The 18,038-nt window shown below is 44.6% G+C and overlaps 1 protein-coding gene across 8 annotated transcripts in view; it reads right to left on the bottom strand.

The window, feature by feature from the left end:
* Window positions 1–289: 289 nt before the first annotated feature.
* Window positions 290–18,038, bottom strand: part of GRIK1 (glutamate ionotropic receptor kainate type subunit 1) — a 437,138-nt gene continuing 419,389 nt past the window's right edge. For 5 of the 8 annotated variants that reach the window (XM_073584576.1, XM_073584579.1, XM_073584572.1 and 2 more), the window contains one exon: window positions 290–721. In XM_073584576.1, the coding sequence (XP_073440677.1) occupies window positions 566–721 (156 nt within the window). In that variant the 3' untranslated portion in view covers window positions 290–565. The remainder of the gene's footprint in view (window positions 722–18,038) is intronic. The other 3 variants (XM_073584575.1, XM_073584573.1, XM_073584578.1) reach the window with 1 other exon arrangement.

Below are 18,038 nucleotides of genomic sequence, written 5' to 3'. Positions count from 1 at the left end.
ATATTTTTAGGACTCGGCTCGTTTGGTGAATTTTAGAGCGTTTTCCCTTTCTATGCCACCATTGTTATTTTTTTGAGGGTGTTCCTGGGTAGAACAAAGGTGGAACCAACAAATTTCCTGATCTGGGTGATATGGGCAAGTAGAGGGTGCATATATTATAACTCATTAAAATTATCTAAGAACATGGTTGCTTTCTTCTAAGAAGAGTGCCACACTGGTGCATCTATGTTTTTACACACTTCTACAACCCTTTTGACGTTTCTTGGCGAATTACGCACAGAAAAGTGAAAAACAAAAAAAACAAATTTGTTTTATTTAGAAAGTACACGGGTCATTTTTACATGGGGGGGGGTGATGGAGTAGGAAGGAGATTCATCGCACAGATTCTGACTTGTCTCGTGAGCCCTTCGTCGGATTCTACATTCTCCATGTTGAACGGATCCTAGAGGTTGTTATAAAAATCATGTAAAGAATTTAAAAAAAGGAGACAGAATTTTATTTTTTTTTTCCTTAAAAAAAACCCTCGGTACAGTTCTCAGTCATTTCATAAAGTGACGTCAGTTTCTTACGCCATTGTCTCTTTTCTGATTATCCGCCTCTGGTGACAAGTAAGCATACTGGTAAATGACGATCTCCCTTTGACCTTTGATTTCTTTTTTAGCCTTTTCGGATGTTTTAGCGATATTCCAAGTTCTTCCATTATGGCGTTGAAAGAAAGACACTGGAGACAGGAAAACAACATGTTATCAGGCACACTTAAGCTCAATCATGGGTTTTAACCTACTGTGACATTTGCTAAAAGAAAAGCATATAAAAAAAAGATTCAGTTACTGTAAGTGTATAAAACATACAATTTCAAGATAAAAGCAAAATTTAGGGTTTTCTTTTTTTGTTATTTGAGTGGTTTCATCTATGGGTTTCTTGTCCTTCGAAGGATATGTCCTGCATCTTTGTCAATAGCTTTTATTTTTAATTTATAGGTATCTGTGATTCTGAAATGATTCACATTGTATCCTGTTCTAAGTTGTTTCTTGTACTTTGAAGATCTACTGACTGCTTGTGACTCTGCAAGTTCAGAGCATGACGGTTGTTTTGGCTGCAGATGCTTTAGGTTCTGTAGGTTCTCTAGGTTCTGCGACTATGTATCACCTCTTCTTGAAGGTCGTCAGATGTCATGATTGCGGATCTGTGAAACCCCAACTTAGTAAGTAAACATAAATATATGCTTCCCCCGGTGTTATGTTCACTGGTGTAATATTCCTGCCTATCCAGTTTCTAGCAGCATTAAAGACCTGTCATCATTACGCCCTCCCCACTAGTGGTAATGGGGGTGACCTTGCACACTTAGCCTTTTGAGTTGCTAAGGATTGATCCCAAATTGTAACTTATCATATATTAAAGGGATAAGTTAAAGCCGACTGATATCTAAAGGTGCATCCACCAGGAACCTCAGCGATCCCAAGATTGGAGATCTGGAATCCATCTTGAATGGAGCAGAGGTGCACATTCTCGATTTCCACTTTATTGATTGTCTATTGGAATTCTGGAGAAAGACGTTAGTCAGGGGACTAAGGCCTTGTCCAAACTGTATGTTTTACACATATTTTATGCAGCATTTTTCTGGCCAAGAAACACGTTGTTGGTGCAGAAATGTCTGCTCCACATACTCTTTTGGAAGATCAAGACATATTGGGGCCTATGCTGTACTCACTTCTAAAAATAAATGTTTAATGGTCTAAACACCACTAAGCAAACTCTATTATTTCTCTTTTTTGATCTTGTGATTTCTGGAGCCGTGATAGAAGAGGTGAGACTGGCACCGTGCACATTTCGGCAGGATGTGGTGTAATGAGGAGGTGAACGGCGGGAAGAAGGATGCTGAACTAGCAGCGTTAATAGGGTGAAATATCTGAATATCACAGCAGATGAGAAGAAATGGGAACAGATCAGGTGTGGAATAATCAATTACTGCAAACGGCAAAACATCAGCTCCAACCATTTGCGGCTCCTGGTAAATGGGTCGTTTGATAGTTGAGCTGGCACGGCGTCGGCAGAATGTTCACCTGCCAAGTAAATCAATATCACAAACAATACAAAAGCCCAAAAACCTACAGAGACAAGCCGCGAAAAGGTATCTGGCACGGAGACGTAGCGCTGCTTGCTAAATGGCTATTTACATAAGAGCTGAAATCATTCCATGGCCGGCAACTGGATTATACACTACGGGGGTCTTATGTTAAAAAGGGTTAACGGTGAGGAATGTCATAATTAAGTCTTTCACAATGATGCATGTGCCAATGCCGCAGACACGGAAATACATAGGGATCGGTTCTATGTTCCATACACATGGCGCCCAAGGCGAGGAGGGACTTTTTTATTTGGCTTCAGAACAAAAATTTTTCAAGAGTTGTCCAACACTTTCATATGCAAAAGACTCTTGAGAAAGGAAACCCAACAGATTGTTTTTTGGCATTTTTTACCCCTGACAGTGGCATGAAAAGCACATAAATGAGAGGGAGGGGAGGCCGGCACAAGTTCTTACCATCCGAGAATATGGGGGATGTTATTCCGAAGCCAGTGCTGATCTTACTATCAAAAATACCAGAACCCCAACGGGAAACTAGAAGGACCCCACAGTAAGCAAAAGGGAAGTAAAAAATTCTAAGGCAGCTTTATCCCTCAACGCAAAATGTAGCCAAAGCCTTCCCCCTTTTTTTTTTTTTCTTTAGGGGAGGAAGAGGGAGAGGAAAGCCTTTATTCCACTGACTATCCTGTTTTTAGAGCCTAATATATGACTCTACATGAAGCAGTAATGTTACTGTTTAAAGAGGTTGTCCGGGACTTTATATTGATAGCCTATCCTTAGGACTGATCATGAATGTCTGATCGATGACGGTGAGACACCCAGCACCACGCTGATTAGCTGTTCCCGATGCCGGACGGAGCTGCTCAGTTACGGAGCGGCACAGACACCGCTGTGTCAACCTACAGTGGTCGGGGCTAGGTCGTGCACATCCGTCTCCTCTACAAATCAACAGGGGGCAGATGTGGAGGACCCAGCCACGACCACTCCGTCAATGGAGTAGTAATGTGCAGCTCCGTAACTGCGCAGTACCGACACCAGGAGCAGCTGATTGGCGGGGGTGCCGGGTGTCACACTCCGACCGGTCAGACATTAATCACCTATCCTAAGGATAAGTCATCAATATTAAAGTGCTGGACAACTCCTTTCAATATGGCCTCTTATATGGCTTGTTTTCCAGCCTGCACAATACGGGATATTGAAACATCTTTGAGTCTGCACTGTTCTCCCGTATGTCTCTGATTTTATATGGTCGCATATGGCATTGTAGTAGATGCAGTATCATGGAAATTGCACCATGTTGTGGCACTCAGAGTACCAAAAGCTCAGGTTCTGTGAGCTGCTGCCCAGGCTCCAAATACTTACAGGGGTATTCCCATCTCCAAGATCCTATCCCAATATGTAGTAGGTGTAATAATAATAATATTAGCAAATACCTCCAATTCAAAATGTAGTATAGTTCTTCAGATTCGCTATGTCTCTTTCGTCATGTGCAGGAATTGCAGGACCTCAGGTATCCATGGTTACGACCACTGATGTAGTGACAGTAAGATAGTTGTTAGTGGTCGTAACCAAGGATACCTAAGGTCCTGCAATACCTGCGCATAAGGAAAGAGACCTAGCGAATCTGAGGAACTATACTACATATCTAAATTGAGGTATTTGCTTTTATTATCATTATTATTATTATTGTCTGAGAGAGACACATCCAGCCTATATTACTGAGAGAGACACATCTAGCTTATATTACTGAGAGAGACACATCCAGCTTATATTACTGGGAGAGACACATCCAGGCTATATTAGTGAGAGAGACACATCCAGGCTATATTACTGAGAGAGACACATCCAGCCTATATTACTGAGAGAGACACATCCAGCCTATATTACTGAGACACATCCAGGCTAAATTACTGAGAGGGACTAATCCAGGCTATATTACTGTGAGAGACACATCCAGGCTATGTTACTGAGAGAGACACATCCAGCCTATATTACTGGGAGAAACACATCCAGGCTATATTATTGAGAGAGACACATCCAGGCTAAATTACTGAGAGAGACACATCCAGCCTATATTACTGAGAGAGACACATCCAGCCTATATTACTGAGACACATCCAGGCTATATTACTGAGAGGGACTAATCCAGGCTATATTACTGAGAGACACATCCAGTCTATGTTACTGAGAGAGACACATCCAGCCTATATTACTGAGAGAGACACATCCAGCCTATATTACTGAGACACATCCAGGCTATATTACTGAGAGACACATCCAGCCTATATTACTGAGAGAGACACATCCAGCCTATATTACTGAGACACATCCAGGCTGTATTACTGAGAGGGACTAATCCAGGCTATATTACTGAGAGGGACTAATCCAGGCTATATAACTGAGAGAGACACATCCAGGCTATGTTACTGAGAGAGACACATCCAGCCTATATTACTGGGAGAAACACATCCAGCCTATATTACTGAGAGAGACACATCCAGCCTATATTACTGAGAGACACATCCAGGCTATATTACTGAGAGACACATCCAGCCTATATTACTGAGAGAGACACATCCAGCCTATATTACTGAGAGAGACACATCCAGCCTATATTACTGAGACACATCCAGGCTGTATTACTGAGAGGGACTAATCCAGGCTATATTACTGAGAGGGATTAATCCAGGCTATATTACTGAGAGAGACACATCCAAGCTATATTACTGAGAGAGACTGATCCAGGCTATATTACTGAGAGAGACACATCCAGCCTATATTATTGAGAGAGACACATCCAGCCTATATTACTGAGAGACATATCCAGCCTATATTACTGAGAGAGACATACAGTTGTGGCCAAAAGTATTGACACCCCTGCAATTCTGTCAGATAATACTCAGCTTCTTCCTGAAAATGATTGCAAACACAAATTCTTTGGTATTATTATCTTCATTTAATTTGTCTTAAATGAAAAAACACAAACGAGAATGAAGCAAAAAGCAAAACATTGATCATTTCACACAAAACTCCAAAAATGGGCCAGACAAAAGTATTGGCACCCTCAGCCTAATACTTGGTTGCAAAACCTTTAACCAAAATAACTGCGACGAACCGCTTCCGGTAGCCATCAATGAGTTTCTTACAATGCTCTGCTGGAATTTTAGACCATTCTTCTTTGGCAAACTGCTCCAGGTCCCTGATATTAGAAGGGTGCCTTCTCCAAACTGCCATTTTTAGATCTCTCCACAGGTGTTCTATGGGATTCAGATCTGGACTCATTGCTGGCCACCTTAGAAGTCTCCAGTGCTTTCTCTCAAACCATTTTCTAGTGCTTTTTGAAGTGTGTTTTATGTCATTGTCCTGCTGGAAGACCTATGACCTCTGAGGGAGACCCAGCTTTCTCACACTGGGCCCTACATTATGCTGCAAAATTTGTTGGTAGTCTTCAGACTTCATAATGCCATGCACACAGTCAAGCAGTCCAGTGCCAGAGGCAGCAAAGCAACCCCAAAACATCAGGGAACCTCCGCCATGTTTGACTGTAGGGACCATGTTCTTTTCTTTGAATGCCTCTTTTTTTTCTCCTGTAAACTCTATGTTGATGCCTTTGCCCAAAAAGCTCTACTTTTGTCTCATCTGGCCAGAGAACATTCTTCCAAAACGTTTTAGGATTTTTCAGGTAAGTTTTGGCAAACTCCAGCCTGGCTTTTTTATGTCTCGGGGTAAGAAGTGGGGTCTTCCTGGGTCTCCTACCATACAGTCCCTTTTCATTCAGACGCCGACGGATAGTACGGGTTGACACTGTTGTACCCTCGGACTGCAGGGCAGCTTGAACTTGTTTGGATGTTAGTCGAGGTTCTTTATCCAACATCCGCACAATCTTGCGTTGAAATCTCTTGTCAATTTTTCTTTTCCGTCCACATCTAGGGAGGTTAGCCACAGTGCCATGGGCTTTAAACTTCTTGATGACACTGCGCACGGTAGACACAGGAACATTCAGGTCTTTGGAGATGGACTTGTAGCCTTGAGATTGCTCATGCTTCCTCACAATTTGGTTTCTCAAGTCCTCAGACAGTTCTTTGGTCTTCTTTCTTTTCTCCATGCTCAATGTGGTACACACAAGGACACAGGACAGAGGTTGAGTCAACTTTAATCCATGTCAACTGGCTGCAAGTGTGATTTAGTTATTGCCAACACCTGTTAGGTGCCACAGGTAAGTTACAGGTGCTGTTAATTACACAAATTAGAGAAGCATCACATGATTTTTCGAACAGTGCCAATACTTTTGTCCACCCTCTTTTTTATGTTTGGTGTGGAATTATATCCAATTTGGCTTTAGGACAATTCATTTTGTGTTTTTTCATTTAAGACAAATTAAATGAAGATAATAATAACAAAGAATTTGTGTTTGCAATCATTTTCAGGAAGAAACTGAGTATTATCTGACAAAATTGCAGGGGTGTCAATACTTTTGGCCACAACTGTAGTGGGGATATGGGTCACAGGGTGATGATGCAGAGCAGCCTAAAGACACGCCCCAGAGGAGCCATGTCCTGAAAAATTAGCACTAAATAAAAAGGACCGTGACCCTGGAACTGAATGGGGGATTTAAAAAAGAACAAAAAAATTAAATAGACCGGGAAGCAGGGGGAATAAAATAAGAGCGAAAACTGGTCACTTACTACAACTGCACGAAGATGCCGGCTGTAGAACACCCTACACCAGCGCTGTACATGTACAGCTGATGCCGGGAAGACATTAAAAAGCCACAAGATGTTATTTACTAGACTATATCAGTACAGCACAAATATAGGTTTATAATTAGGCTGTAAGTCTGAAAAAATTGACATATTTCATATAATTGGCGCACAGACGAAGCCCAAGACAATGGAATAATTGGTTCCAAATGCTGATGTAGCAGAAAGCACACTCGAGTGACCCACAGAGTCTCTGGGAAAACCTGCATCTTACAATATAACTGGTTCTTCTAATTAATCATAAGGATAAACAGAGAAATAAAGGGAATAAAACTTCTTCAATCTCCTTAAAGGGATAGCCCATTTATCGCCTCCTGGTCAAAATGAAATGATCTATAAAAGGGCCTAACGTTAAAGATGACACATTTCCTCTGAATTTTAGGCAAAAAAAAATAAACCATTTTTTACATTTTAAAAATTACAAACAGGAAAATGGGCCTAAACTTTTACGCGCTACTTTATCCACCCTCCACAGGTCCAGTTCCGAGTCTCTTCTGCTGATCCCAATGTCTGTTATTGTCTGTACTGCTGGTGTTGCGTTGACAACGCTGCCGCCAATCAATGAGCTCAGTAATTGTGCCCGAGTTGACGGCACAATTCGCTCACAGCTGCTGAGCAGCTGCAGTGCTATTGACGTGACATCGGCACTATAGACACTAAAGGACCCTGGGAGCCGTGACAAAGACTTGGGAGTGTTGGACCCAGGGAGCGTGAAAGAAGAAAACTGCACCAGGAGACAGAGGTTTTCCAAAACCAGCAAACCCCTCCAATAAATCCTCTCTTTAGGACCCTCATCTCTTGGATACAGTGTAGAGAGTTTGTAAAGAGTGTCTTGCTCTGGAGGACCTGTCATAAATACAAAACATTCATATAAATAACTTCCCATGGATGGGTGTCTCATTCGGGGCCCTGTCCTGCTCTGCCCAAATTCACATTGACGTTCCATGACACATGGTAATGTTTTAATACTAGAGACAGGTTAGAAAGGTCCCGATGGGTACATTGTGTTATTGACTTGTTGTTGTGAACACTTTTGACCTGGCTTCTGAGTTTAGGCTCCCTCTGGTGGTTGCTGCTGGTAATGGAGCTGGTCTGGCTGACAGAAGTCAATCACCTGAGGAGAATGATTGGAGGTCAGGTGTTACAGACTGGGAAGATTTAAGTGAGCAACCTTCCCTCAGTTGTTGCCGGTGATTTGGTTTGCTTCCAGAGCATTTTGGAAGTCTGCTTGCCTCCTGCTTTGTCATGCATCTTTCAGATAAGCAGACAAATAACTTGAATCTTTTTGCATTTGATCCATTTTTTTTGCTTTTCTCTGATTTCTGCCTTGCTGGTGAGTTCAGCCTTGTTCCCTGCTGTGACCTGTGCTGGACTCTGTTTCATTTGCCACAGATTATGTCAGACTTTTCAGTATTTCTAATCCCCTGTTATATCAGTATCATTTGTTTTGTGTCCAGTTCACACCAGAGTTCTGATTCAGTGGGGGAGAGGTCGTGTGGCTTCAGTATTTTTGCATATCAGACGTGTTAGAATTTTTCGTCATTGCAGACAGTATCTTTTCCGGTCATGTTCTATCTAGACAGTTTGGGCCCCATCATTTGCTTACTCTATTTTCTGCCTGTGTTTTGTGCCTCATTTTTACTCACCGGCAATATATGTTCGGGGGCTGTCTATTCCTTTGGGGTTCTATTCTGGGGCAGTTTAGCTTTCCCCTTTCTCTCTTTAGGCTTAGTTAATTCTTTGGCTGTGCCAAGGCGTCTAGGGCATCGTAGGTACGTCCCACGGCTAATTCTAGTTGTGTTGTCAGTTTAGGGGTCTGAAATCCGCTAAGTTACCAACCTCTCTGGTTATCTGGTTGCCTATCCTATTCCCCTGCTATCCTCCTCGGTTATCTAATCATAACACTTGTACTACTACTATTTACTGATTTACTTACTGTAGGGTCTACACTGACAAGCCAAAGGGTACTAATGCTTGGTCTTTTACCTTTCAGACTCCATATCTTACCATCCACTACTCCTTCGAAAATGAGACTTCCATCATTTTATAGACAATCATCTTGGCTATCTCATACATAAATTGTATTTGCAACTATTTAGCATATGATTATTTATGCAGATTCTTGTCATGTCACTGCATTGTTAATGTCTTACTCCTAAAAATCTAAATTTTAATCATTTTGTTAGTATTTTATGAATCCACCTTTGGCTTTCAGCACTGCCTGAATCCTTCTGGGCTACTCTCGATCAGATTTAAACATGTCTCAAAAGAAATCTGATCCCAGGTCTCTTCCACACATTCCCAAAGTTGGTGCATATTGTTCGACTGACTTGGGAATGTATACAGCTTTTTCTTCAACTCTACCCACAAGTGTTCAATTGGGTCAAGGTTTGAGGACTGTGGGGGCCAATCCAGCACCTCTACTTCATTGTCATTGAATAATTTCTTTGCCAATTTCAATGTATGCTTCGGGTCATTGTCCTGCTGGAACACTAAATCGTCCTTTCATACCCATAGTACTGGAGTGTACGAAATAATCGTCTTGTAGGATACTCACATAAAGCTCAGCATTGTGACCACCATCGATTTTGGTCAAGTATATAATGCCTTTGGCTGTGAATCCAGCCCAGATCATCAGGATTCCTCCACGAAACTTGACATTTCCTTCAATTTCTCGATTTGTTAGCCACTTTTTTCCCTTGTTTCTTCCAAACGCATTTGCACCCATCAGAGCCTAATCTATGGATTTTCATCTTATCGCTCCAAATCACCCATTTCCAGTCTTCTACTGTCCACTTTTCAGACTTTTTTTTTCTGGCCACCATTCCAGACTTGTGTAATGTTCCTCACACTGTGCTTGCGTGAACGTCTGTGATCTCACTATTATGAAGCATGCGAGTCTCCTCCACTACTGGGTTTGTCGCTCCAGAACCGATAGACCTTGTGATGAGCCGACTTGTTGACTCCGATATTGTGCCTGGACGTCCACCTCTTGGCTTCTGAATAGATGGACGAACTTTATTTCATATTCTTTCAAGTGTCTTGGCGCTCACATGGTGCAGTTTGCCTGAGCGACCGCTATCAATAAGCTGGATGATGATGCGGGTTCTCTTTTCTTGGTAAATCTTCTTCATGGCAGCTCCTCGAGCAAGTGACCTCTCACTTGGGAATCATCATAATAAGACACGGAGCTACTTAGGGAATGTGAGAACAGGTTGTATTTTGTAAAATACAGGAAGAAAAAGATGTTTCTACCACCAGGAGCAAAACAGTAACAATGCAGTGACATGACGAGAATCTGCATAACTAATCATATGCTAAATAGTTGCAAGTCGAATTTATGTATGATATGGCCAAGATGATTGTCTCTAAAATGATGGCTGTCTCACGATCAAAGCAGCAGTGTATGGTGAGATATGGAGCCTGAAAGTCACAAGTTCAAAACATTGTTACCCTATTGCTTGTCAGTGTATGCTTATTTTTGTTTTTTTTCTTGTATTTTGTCTATGGACACTTTGCAATGATTAATTCCTCCCTGTGGGGGGCGCTGCAGGGAATTTACAAAATTGTAGGCAGATTTTTCGCCAATGGGTCACAGCAGCCAAGGGGACATAATGTGATCAGCTTATTGACAAACGGCTCTTCCAAATAAATGCATAAAATAAAAGTTGCAAATTGCCTCTTCAAGAGAGAAAGAGGACTTGAACTCTATAGCGCCACCTGTTGGAAGTAGCGATCCTACAAGTCACAATCGACCCTCTAACGAGTCTTGTAATATGACTTAGGATAAAAGCCAAATCAGAATCTCAATTTGCAGACACGGTGTTTCGGGGGTATAGCACCTCATCAGTGCAAAGTATGAGATCTGATTTGGCTACGTGAGAGGCTCTGGACTGAGGTCTTAAGGGGTAAGGTTTCTCCTTGTGGAGAGTGACATACCAGCTTGGTAAAATAATAGAGAAAAAAAACAAGCAATTGCAAGTATAAATATATAAAAATATATATATAAAATGTCTCTCCCTTTCTAGACTGAGCAGCCTGCAGCTTACTGAAGTCATGAAGTTATTTCGGCAGCCGGCTCTTCACGTCTTTTTATGGCTGAACAGAAAGTTATTTCGTGTCCCTGATTGAGACCTTGGCTGGCGCTGGCAGCGAGTTCTTTAATGGACATTTTGTAGGTTAGGAGGTCACGCTTTCCCGGGCAATGGATGTCAGTTCATTAATCAGCATCTGTGCCGCATGCACTGTAGAAATGTCCAGGAACGTTCAGGTGGAAATTACTACAGTGGAGGGGGAGAGAAAAGTGCTACATCTCTAATCTGAGGCTGATGATGTCGTCCATAAAGCATTTAAAGTGGAAATTTAGATTTAATTTTTATTTCTTAAATAATACACGTAAAAAGAAGAAACTTTGTAATACATCTCATCAAGGAAATCCGCTTCTTTCTCCTCCTGGACTGAACTTTCACTCTCGGTTATTGAGTATTCAGTGAACACTAATTTTTCCAGTACTGAAAGAGGAGATGAAAGTTGGTCTTTAACTCCTTACCGATATATGATGCACTGAATTTTCATATGCCAGCTTCCTGATGTTCGTGCAGGTTCAGGACCTGAGCCTGCATCTTTGGAGGCAGATGATGGTTCTATTATTCAGCCATCATCTGTCTCTCACCCCGATGGGTGGAGCAAGGCAAATTCTAAAGCAAAGAGCTGCTTGCCGATGAAACCTGCCACCTCTGATAGTTTGCAAAAACGGCTCGTAACCTAAGGAGTGAGCATGTATTAAAAATCCCTATGTTCTTGTGAGCAGAAAGGATTTTATTTATAAGAAGTTAATTACAAAGCTGCTAGTTTTTACAAGAAATTTGCAATTTTACTAATTTATAAAGATTAGACATTCCCGTTGAAGCCGTCATTCTCGCCAATGAAAATTATGTAGGTTCAAGTAAAATTTCTTCCATTCCTGTTAATAATTTAAACAATGATTTTTTTTTTCCTTCCTGTAGATGATCTAAGCACAGACAGTACTGTCTCCTTGTCTCTCACGGTAAATAATGTAGGCACAGATATTACTATCCTCTTGTTTCTCCCTGTAAATGAGTCACAGAGAGTATGTTTTTTTTTGTTTTGCTTATACCTGCAAGAGATGTACACACAAGCATTGCTGCCTCCCTTTCACTCCCTATAAAGGATATAGGCACAGATAGTATTGCTTTCCCATCTCTAACAGAAAACAACATATGCACAGAGAGTACTGCCTTTCTGTACCTTCCATTAATTAATTGGGCATAAACTGTACTGCATGTTTGTCTCTCACTGTTAGTTCTGTTGTCTCAGACAGTATTGCTTCCTGTCTTTCTCTGTATATTATATAGGGAGAGTTGGTACTGCATCCCCCTCTTTCCTTGTAAGTGATAAAGGCCTAAATAGTACTGCCTTTCTATTTCTACCTGTAGGTGATGTAGGAACAGATAATGCTGCCTTCCTGTCTTGTTTTAGGTAATTTATAAAGATACAGGTGTTACTGCTTCCCCGTAAATTAATTATTACTGCCTCACTGTAAATTACAGCGTGTAGGCAAAGATAGTACTGCTTTCCTGTCTTTCCATTACATACAAGTGATATAAGCACAGACAGTACTGCATTATAGTCTTTCTATGAGAAAGAACATGCACTAGGTTGGAAACATGTTAGTCTTCTGTTCCATTTTTTAAAAGTTGTCTTGGTATATGATTCTATTGTAGATAAAATAAATTGGATGTTTTATTTAGGAGTGACGCTGGAAAACACCTTTATTCCTCAATTGCTTTTCTAACCCTCCTGGAGACAGACCTGGCTATTCAAGCACCTCCGATACTGCTAGGATCAGGAGTTCATTTATAATAATAAATAATAATAATTTTTATTTATATAGCGCCAACATATTCCGCAGCACTTTACAATTAAGCGGGGACATGTACAGACAATAAATTCAATACAAGTTAAGACAATTCAAACAATGACATTAGGAGTGAGGTCCCTGCTCGCAAGCTTACAATCTACAAGGAAATGGGGGGACACAGTAGGTGAGAAATGCTTGTTAATTCAGGTCTGGCAATTATAATAGGGATTTTCATATAAAGCTGCATGATCCGGTCATCAGCCCGTGTGTTTAAGTGCAATAGACAAGTATCAAGTGCAGTTATCATGTGCATGAAGGGTGTGGAGACAGATGAATAGTAGGGTGCAGATTCAGAATAATATTTGGAAGGAGGGAACAGGGCAAAGTTAGCTTGCTGAGTAGTTGATGTGATAGGCTTCTTTGAAGAGATGGGTTTTCAAAGCGCGCTTGAATAGGTCAGGGCTAGGTATCAGTCTGATCGTCTGGGGAAGTGCATTCCAGAGAGCTGGAGCAGCACGAGAGAAGTCTTGGAGACGGAGGTGCGAGGTTCGGATTACGGGGGATGTTAGTCTTAGGTCATTTGTAGAACGGAGGGCACGTGATCGGTGCTCTAATTAATTCCATCTCAATGCTAGTACAGCTTTTCTCTTTTTCCTTGTAAATAAAACAGAACTGCTTTTTTTTTTCTATCTGAAAGCACAGATAGTACTGACTCCTTGTCTCTCCCTGTACATGATTTAAGCATTGAGTGCACTGCCTCTCCCTGTAAATTATCCCATCTCAGACCGTCTTGTATCAATGTCTCTCACTATAAACTTTGCAGGCACAGATAGTGCTGCATCTCAGTGTGATGCCGCGCTCACCAGGAGGCGGGGCTTCGGCCCCGACGTCACTCCCTCCGGTACGGCGGTCCCTCAGGGGTCCCCGTCGGGTGCACACGCGCAGCTCTCGCCCCTGGGTCTCCTCCTCCATGTCACGTTTGCGCGCTCCTGTCAGTGCTGTATAGGGCTCGGTCCTCTCTATGGTATTGGAGGACCTGACCCGGAACCACTAGTGGTCATGTGCTTTCTGGCTAGGTCCTGACCCGGAACCAGTAGTAGTCATGTGCTATATCAGACGACCTCCCCCTAGGGAAGGTGCCTGATTATTGTTGTGCTTCCTGGCTGGGTCAGTTGTGTCCCAGCCTGGCTGTGCGCTGTTCTCAGGTCCTCTGCTCTGTCTGCTATTCTGTGGTGCTCCTAGCATTTGCTCTGAACCCTTGTTGCTTCATGCTCAGTTGTGCCTCCTGGCACATCCTCTCGTATCCTGTCCCTTGTTTCTTGCTCAGCCGTGCCTCCTGGCATTCACTCTATTCCTGTGTTCTGTTACACCACCTGGCACGACTGTTGCCTCATTCTGTACCCTGTCGTGCACCTTGCACGCGTCCTGCTTTGCCTACCTTCGGATGGGTTACTTGCTACACGCCTTATGTGCCCACGTGTACCCGTCTAGCACTATCCTGTATTCAGCGCACTCCCGTGTACTCTCCTGTGTTCCCTAGTATCCTGCACCCTCCAGTCACACAGTCTCGTATGTCCTGTGAGCCGGCCGCCTGGTGCCAGCAGTCGTGGTATCGTATCCCCTGGGGCTTGCTCCTGACACTCCCTGTATAGGGGGTGGTCCTCACTAGGCTAGCTCGCCCTGGGAGGGTTGGTGCCGCGACCCAGAGGGTCCACTCCAGGAGTCGCTAACACTCTAACAGTATAATCAGGCCATGGACCCCGCTGGTACTGCGGCTTCCGTCCAAAAGGAGCTGACGTTCCTCCGGGAAAACCAGATTAGGATTATGGCATTTCTCAAATCCATTGAGTCCGGTTCATCTGCCTCTCAGTCCTCTGAGCCTGGGAATGCTGCCCAGTTGGCTAGTCTCCAGCAGGAACTTGCGCAGCAACGCAACTCCCAGGCTCAGATTCTCAACTATATAGTGTCGGTAGATAATCGGCTCCTTTCCATACAATCTGCTCAGGCCATGCTTCCACACTCGCTTCCGCGCCTATGCAAGCCACCCCGGTATAGTGGTGACCCTGTGTCGTGTCGCGGATTCTTGAACCAGTGTCGTTTGCATTTTGAGTTTTTGCCGCAGCATTACCCCACCGATCGTGCTAAAATAGCATTTATTGTTTCTCACTTAGAGGGTAAGGCGCTTGCGTGGGTGAATCCCCTTTGGGAGCGTGATGACCCGCTCGTCGCTTAGCTTTCCATCTTTTTGGACACTTTCCGTAAGGTGTTCGACGAGCCGGGTCGCCTTGCTTCCACCACCGAGTCTCTTTAATCTTCGTCAAGGTTCTCTATCGGTTGGACAATATGCGATATGTTTTCGCACTTTGTCCTCTGAGCTAGGTTGGAATAATGATGCCCTCGTAGGGGCCTTTTGGCGTGGTCTGTCCGGTCGGATCAAAGACGAACTGGCGGGCTGAGATACCCCTACCAATTTGGAGGATCTTATCTCTCTCGCGACACGCATTGATTTGCGCTTCCAGGAGCGCACCCGCGAGTCAGCCAGAGAGAGAGGGTCCTCTCGCCTCTCTTCGTCCACTCGCAGTTTTTCTCATCCGTTACCCGAGTTATCTGCGGCAGATCCGGTACCTGAGCCTATGCAGGTGGATAGCCTCCAGATAGCTCAATGGTGTCGTGTGGAAAGGCAGGCACAAGGGCTCTGTTTCTATTGTGGGGATGCCTCCCACTTTCTACGCTCATGTCCCAAGAGACCGGGGAAGTCTCTCCGCCTGGGACTGTTAAGTGAGGTCTCCTCAAGTGTATGTGATTCCTCTCTACCCCTGACCGTGCCTGTCTCCCTGAATTTTGGTTTCGAGACTTTTACTGTGAAAGCTATTGTGGACTCTGGCGCAGTGGGTAACTTTATTAGTCTCGAGGCAGTTAAGAAGTTTCGCATCCCTGTCAGATCTCTGGAGTCTCCTAGGTCAGTAGTTCCGGTTGACGATAAGCCCTTGCAGGACACCGTTAACCAGGTCACTGAGGAAGTTGAGTTGCAGATTGGCACATGTCATCGGGAGCGGATCTCCTTCTACGTATTGCCGACTTCGCCTCATACCCTTCTTCTTGGCCTTCCTTGGTTACGTATTCATGGGCCGACCCTGGACTGGCAATCTGGTGATATACTCCGTCGGGGACCGTCCTGTCAAAAGAGTTGCCTGCTGTTCATTCATCCGAAGAACCCTGCTTGCTCGTCTTCGACGGCTATAGGTCCGCCGTCCACCATTCCGTCTGTGACTTGTGACATTGTCGAGAAGGAGGCTGAGAGTCAGTCTCCACATCCGTCAAGCAACCCGTCTGTGATTTGTGACATTGTCAAGAAGGAGGCTGAGAGTCAGTCTCCACATCCTTCAAGCAACCGGTCTGTGACTTGTGACATTATCAACAGGGGGGCTAAGAGTCAGTCTCCACCTCCGTCAAGTGACCGTCCCAAGGTAATTACCATGGCTTCTGTCAAGTTGACGCCCCAGCGTCCAGGGGAGACCTTTGTGTCTAAAGGTAACCGTAAAGGTGTGTTATCCTGGGGACATTCTTCTCCGGCTGCCGGTCATGTGAGTGCCAAGAGGACACTCTCCCGTTTATCCCACGATTACTGGTGGCCGTTTATTGCTCAGGACGTTAAAGACTTCATGGCTGCTTGCCCATCGTGTGCCAAGAAGAGACTTCCCAAGCAACCATCCTCCGACAGCTCGCCTCCTAAGGATGAATTGACTTCCGATGACTGCACCACCGCTTCGGCCTCCAAGCATGTCAGTGTGCCTCTGCCGGTTCGACCTGTCTCGGGGATACCTGCCTCCGACTCTCTGTCCGTGGAGTTCTCCAGGGTATGGCAGGAGACCGAATTTTCTCGTATTGAGACTCTGGATCTCATTGGTCCTCATGCAGTTAGGAAGTGTCTGGATCCCGCTCCTAGTGTCAAGGTGCTATTTTCCAGTTCTAGAGAGAGGGGGCTTAAAGGAGGGGGTACTGTTATGCCGCGCTCACCAGGAGGCGGGGCTTCAGCCCCGACGCCACTCCCTCCGGTACGGCGGTCCCTCAGGGGTCCCCGTCGGGTGCGCACGCGCAGCTCTCGTCCCTGGGTCTCCTCCTCCATGTCACGTTTGCGCTTGCGCGCTCCTGTCAGTGCTGTATAGGGCTCGGTCCTCTCTATGGTATTGGAGGACCTGACCCGGAACCACTAGTGGTCATGTGCTTTCTGGCTAGGTCCTGACCCGGAACCAGTAGTAGTCATGTGCTATATCAGACGACCTCCCCCTAGGGGAGGTGCCTGATTATTGTTGTGCTTCCTGGCTGGGTCAGTTGTGTCCCAGCCTGGCTGTGCGCTGTTCTCAGGTCCTCTGCTCTGTCTGCTATTCTGTGGTGCTCTTAGCACTTGCTCTGAACCCTTGTTGCTTCATGCTCAGTTGTGCCTCCTGGCACATCCTCTCGTATCCTGTCCCTTGTTTCTTGCTCAGCCGTGCCTCCTGGCATTCACTCTATTCCTGTGTTCTGTTCATAGAATCATAGAATCGTAGAGTTGGAAGGGACCTCCTGGGCCATCTGGTCCAACCCCCTGCTCAAAGCAGGATTCGCTAAATCATCCTAGTTAGATGTCTGTCCAGCCTGTTTGAAGACTTCCATTGAAGGAGAACTCACCACTTCTCGTGGCAGCCTGTTCCACTCATTGATCACTCTGTCAAAAAGTTTTTTCTGATATCTAATCTGTGTCTCCTCCCATTCAGCTTCATCCCATTGCTTCTAGTCTTTCCTTGTGCAAATGAGAATAAAGTTGATCCTTCTACAATGTGACAGCCCTTTAGATATTTGTAGACAGCTATTAAGTCTCCTCTCAGTCTTCTCTTTTGCAAACTAAACATTCCCAAATCCTGCAACCTTTCCTCATAAGACAGGGTTTGCAGACCGGTCACCATTCTGGTCGCTCTTTTCTGAACTTGCTCCACCACCTTGCTGTTACACCACCTGGCACGACTGTTGCCTCATTCTGTACCCTGTCGTGCTCCTTGCACGCGTCCTGCTTTGCCTACCTTCGGATGGGTTACTTGCTACACGCCTTATGTGCCCACGTGTACCCGTCTAGCACTATCCTGTATTCAGCGCACTCCCGTGTACTCTCCTGTGTTCCCTAGTATCCTGCACCATCCAGTCACACAGTCTCGTATCTCCTGTGAGCCGGCGCCTGGTGCCAGCAGTCGTGGTATCGTATCCCCTGGGGCTTGCTCCTGACACTCCCTGTAGAGGGGGTGGTCCTCACTAGGCTAGCTCGCCCTGGGAGGGTTGG

This window comes from Dendrobates tinctorius, unplaced genomic scaffold (assembly GCF_039654945.1).
Source record: "Dendrobates tinctorius isolate UK_male_01 unplaced genomic scaffold, ASM3965494v1 ptg000084l, whole genome shotgun sequence".
Taxonomy (NCBI): Eukaryota; Metazoa; Chordata; class Amphibia; order Anura; family Dendrobatidae; genus Dendrobates; species Dendrobates tinctorius.
The sequence above is the reverse complement of the archived record's forward strand: the minus strand, read 5'-3'. Positions and strand labels throughout refer to the sequence as shown.